The following is a 3,578-nucleotide window of genomic DNA, read 5'->3' as shown; positions in this document are numbered from 1 at the left end:
AGGACACACCCCTTTATGCAGAAACCGGCAGGACACACCCCTTTATGCAGAAACCGGCAGGACACACCCCTTTATGCAGAAACCGGCAGGACACACCCCTTTATGCAGAAACCGGCAGGACACACCCCTTTATGCAGAAACCGGCAGGACACACCCCTTTATGCAGAAACCGGCAGGACACACCCCTTTATGCAGAAACCGGCAGGACACACCCCTTTATGCAGAAACCGGCAGGACACACCCCTTTATGCAGAAACCGGCAGGACACACCCCTTTATGCAGAAAAAGGCAGGACACACCCCTTTATGCAGAAAAAGGCAGGACACACCCCTTTATGCAGAAAAAGGCAGGACACACCCCTTTATGCAGAAAAAGGCAGGACACACCCCTTTATGCAGAAAAAGGCAGGACACACCCCTTTATGCAGAAAAAGGCAGGACACACCCCTTTATGCAGAAAAAGGCAGGACACACCCCTTTATGCAGAAAAAGGTAGGACACACCCCTTTATGCAGAAAAAGGTAGGACACACCCCTTTATGCAGAAAAAGGTAGGACACACCCCTTTATGCAGAAAAAGGTAGGACACACCCCTTTATGCAGAAAAAGGTAGGACACACCCCTTTATGCAGAAAAAGGTAGGACACACCCCTTTATGCAGAAAAAGGTAGGACACACCCCATTATGCAGAAAGGTTTAAGACTATATATAGACTTAGGACACACCACCTGTATGATATTTAGGACACGCCCCTTATGCATAAAGATGTTAGGACACACCCCTTATGCATAAATATTTAGGACACACCCCCTTAAGCATAAAGATTCAGGACATGCCCTCGAATGGACTTCCATCACCGGAGGTACTCACCACATCCCACATGGACTTGGCCGGCATGCAGGAGTCGCAGTGCACCAGGGACTCGGTGGACTGCGGGAAGGTGTTGGGGACGCTGTAGCTGAAGCACTGACCCAGACACGCCCTGAAATCAGACAAAGCCCAGAACACAATGAGAAGGATCGGCGCTGACATTCCCTGCACAATCTCCAGCAGGGGAACCAAACACAATACAATCCCACGGTGTCCTGTGAGGGCCAAATATAGAACACATGGATTGTATAGAGGGGCCATTGTAATGATTGAGGTGCAGGAATTGGGGTGATCTGAGGGGGGAGGTGCAGGAATTGGGGTGCTCTGAGGGGGAAGGGGCAGGAATTGGGGTGCTCTGAGGGGGAAGGGGCAGGAATTGGGGTGCTCTGAGGGGGAAGGGGCAGGAATTGGGGTGCTCTGAGGGGGAAGGGGCAGGAATTGGGGTGCTCTGAGGGGGAAGGGGCAGGAATTGGGGTGCTCTGAGGGGGAAGGGGCAGGAATTGGGGTGCTCTGAGGGGGAAGGGGCAGGAATTGGGGTGCTCTGAGGGGGAAGGGGCAGGAATTGGGGTGCTCTGAGGGGGAAGGGGCAGGAATTGGGGTGCTCTGAGGGGGAAGGGGCAGGAATTGGGGTGCTCTGAGGGGGAAGGGGCAGGAATTGGGGTGCTCTGAGGGGGAAGGGGCAGGAATTGGGGTGCTCTGAGGGGGAAGGGGCAGGAATTGGGGTGCTCTGAGGGGGAAGGGGCAGGAATTGGGGTGCTCTGAGGGGGAAGGGGCAGGAATTGGGGTGCTCTGAGGGGGAAGGGGCAGGAATTGGGGTGCTCTGAGGGGGAAGGGGCAGGAATTGGGGTGCTCTGAGGGGGAAGGGGCAGGAATTGGGGTGCTCTGAGGGGGAAGGGGCAGGAATTGGGGTGCTCTGAGGGGGAAGGGGCAGGAATTGGGGTGCTCTGAGGGGGAAGGGGCAGGAATTGGGGTGCTCTGAGGGGGAAGGGGCAGGAATTGGGGTGCTCTGAGGGGGAAGGGGCAGGAATTGGGGTGCTCTGAGGGGGAAGGGGCAGGAATTGGGGTGCTCTGAGGGGGAAGGGGCAGGAATTGGGGTGCTCTGAGGGGGAAGGGGCAGGAATTGGGGTGCTCTGAGGGGGAAGGGGCAGGAATTGGGGTGATCTGAGGGGGAAGGGGCAGGAATTGGGGTGATATGAGCCCCCCAGATACTCGCTAAGTCCCGCCCCTCGGCTCACCTGTTCTGGATGGACTTCGATTCGCAGCCGCTGTGGCCGACGATCTGGGTGATGTTTTTGGCCTCGCACCAGGCGCTCTTGTCCGGGAAAAGGGCCAACCGGTTAATCGGAGGCGGAGCAGCGAAGATCGCTAGCGGAAGCAGGAAGCCAATCAGAAACCAGATCATCATCGTCACCTACAACTGAAAGGAAAGATCCGCCATTAGAGCGCGAGACACGACAACCGCCGACAGCTCGGCATTTCCCGCCTCCGAGCCTCAGGAATGACAATTGTTACATAATAATAATATTCGAGGAATAAAATGTTTTATTGATTACAAAGTAAATATGAAATTATAAAAGGACCCGTCGGCTCCAGTCAGTGACTCTGCCTAGGCTGAGATGATGTCATCAGTGTGCTGCGGGCAGGAGGAACCATTTCCTCAGTCTCCCCTCCCCCAATGATCAGTCTGTAACATTGTATCCAGTCACAAGGTGAGAGGCTGCGGCAGGGGGCTGATGCGTGTCAGACATTTGCAGAGGCTCCGGGACTTGTGTCTGGAAGGGGGACGGTTGGAGTTTGGGGAAGTAGGACATCGGAGGACGCAGTAGGATTTGGAGTCGTCTGGCAGTTCCGGGTGCGTCCAGCAGGGGTCACCGCACTCCCACTAATCTGCATTCACTGGAGGAGTTTGCTGACTTTCAACCCTAATAGGAAATTAATTGTCTGGCAAACCGCTGACCCCGAGTGACCTGCGAATGTTCCCGAGTGACCCGCGAATGTTCCACAGTGACCCGCGAATGTTCCACAGTGACCCACGAATGTTCCACAGTGACCCACGAATGTTCCCGAGTGACCTGCGAATGTTCCTCAGTGACCTGCGAATGTTCCGGGAGACCCGCGAATGTTCCCGAGTGACCCGCGAATGTTCCCGATGAGGGGCCCACGAATGTTCCCGAGTGACCTGCGAATGTTCCCGAGTGACCTGCGAATGTTCCCGAGTGACCGACAAATGTTCCCGAGTGACCCGCGAATGTATCTGGGAGACCTGCGAATGTATCTGGGAGACCTACGAATGTTCCCGTGTGACCTGCGAATGTTCCCGAGTGACCTGCGAATGTTCCCGAGTGACCCGCGAATGTTCCCGAGTGACCTGCGAATGTTCCGGGAGACCCGCGAATGTTCCGAGAGACACGCGAATGTTCCCGAGTGACCCGCAAATGTTCCCGAGAGACCTGCGAATGTTCCGGGAGACCTGCGAATGTTCCGGGAGACCTGCGAATGTTCCGGGAGACCTGCGAATGTTCCCGAGTGACCTGGGAATGTTCCCGAGTGACCTGCGAATGTTCCCGAGTGACCTGCGAATGTTCCCGAGTGACCTGCGAATGTTCCCGAGTGACCTGCGAATGTTCCGGGAGACCCGCGAATGTTCCGAGAGACACGCGAATGTTCCCGAGTGACCCGCAAATGTTCCCGAGAGACCTGCGAATGTTCC

The 3,578-nt window shown here is 55.8% G+C and overlaps 1 protein-coding gene across 1 annotated transcript in view; it reads right to left on the bottom strand.

Moving 5' to 3' along the window:
* Positions 1-823: 823 nt before the first annotated feature.
* LOC108802222 (neuroblastoma suppressor of tumorigenicity 1) overlaps positions 824-3,578 on the bottom strand; it is a 16,197-nt gene continuing 13,442 nt past the window's right edge. The window contains exons 2-3 of the mRNA XM_018574093.1: positions 2,104-2,285; positions 824-980 (exon numbers count right to left, since the gene is read on the bottom strand). Coding sequence (XP_018429595.1) covers positions 824-980; positions 2,104-2,273 — 327 coding nt within the window. The 5' untranslated portion in view covers positions 2,274-2,285. The remainder of the gene's footprint in view (positions 981-2,103; positions 2,286-3,578) is intronic.

This window comes from Nanorana parkeri, unplaced genomic scaffold (assembly GCF_000935625.1).
Source record: "Nanorana parkeri isolate BGI_ZX_2015 unplaced genomic scaffold, ASM93562v1 scaffold2733, whole genome shotgun sequence".
NCBI classification, from domain to species: domain Eukaryota; kingdom Metazoa; phylum Chordata; class Amphibia; order Anura; family Dicroglossidae; genus Nanorana; species Nanorana parkeri.
This window is presented reverse-complemented; position numbering and strand designations above follow the sequence as displayed.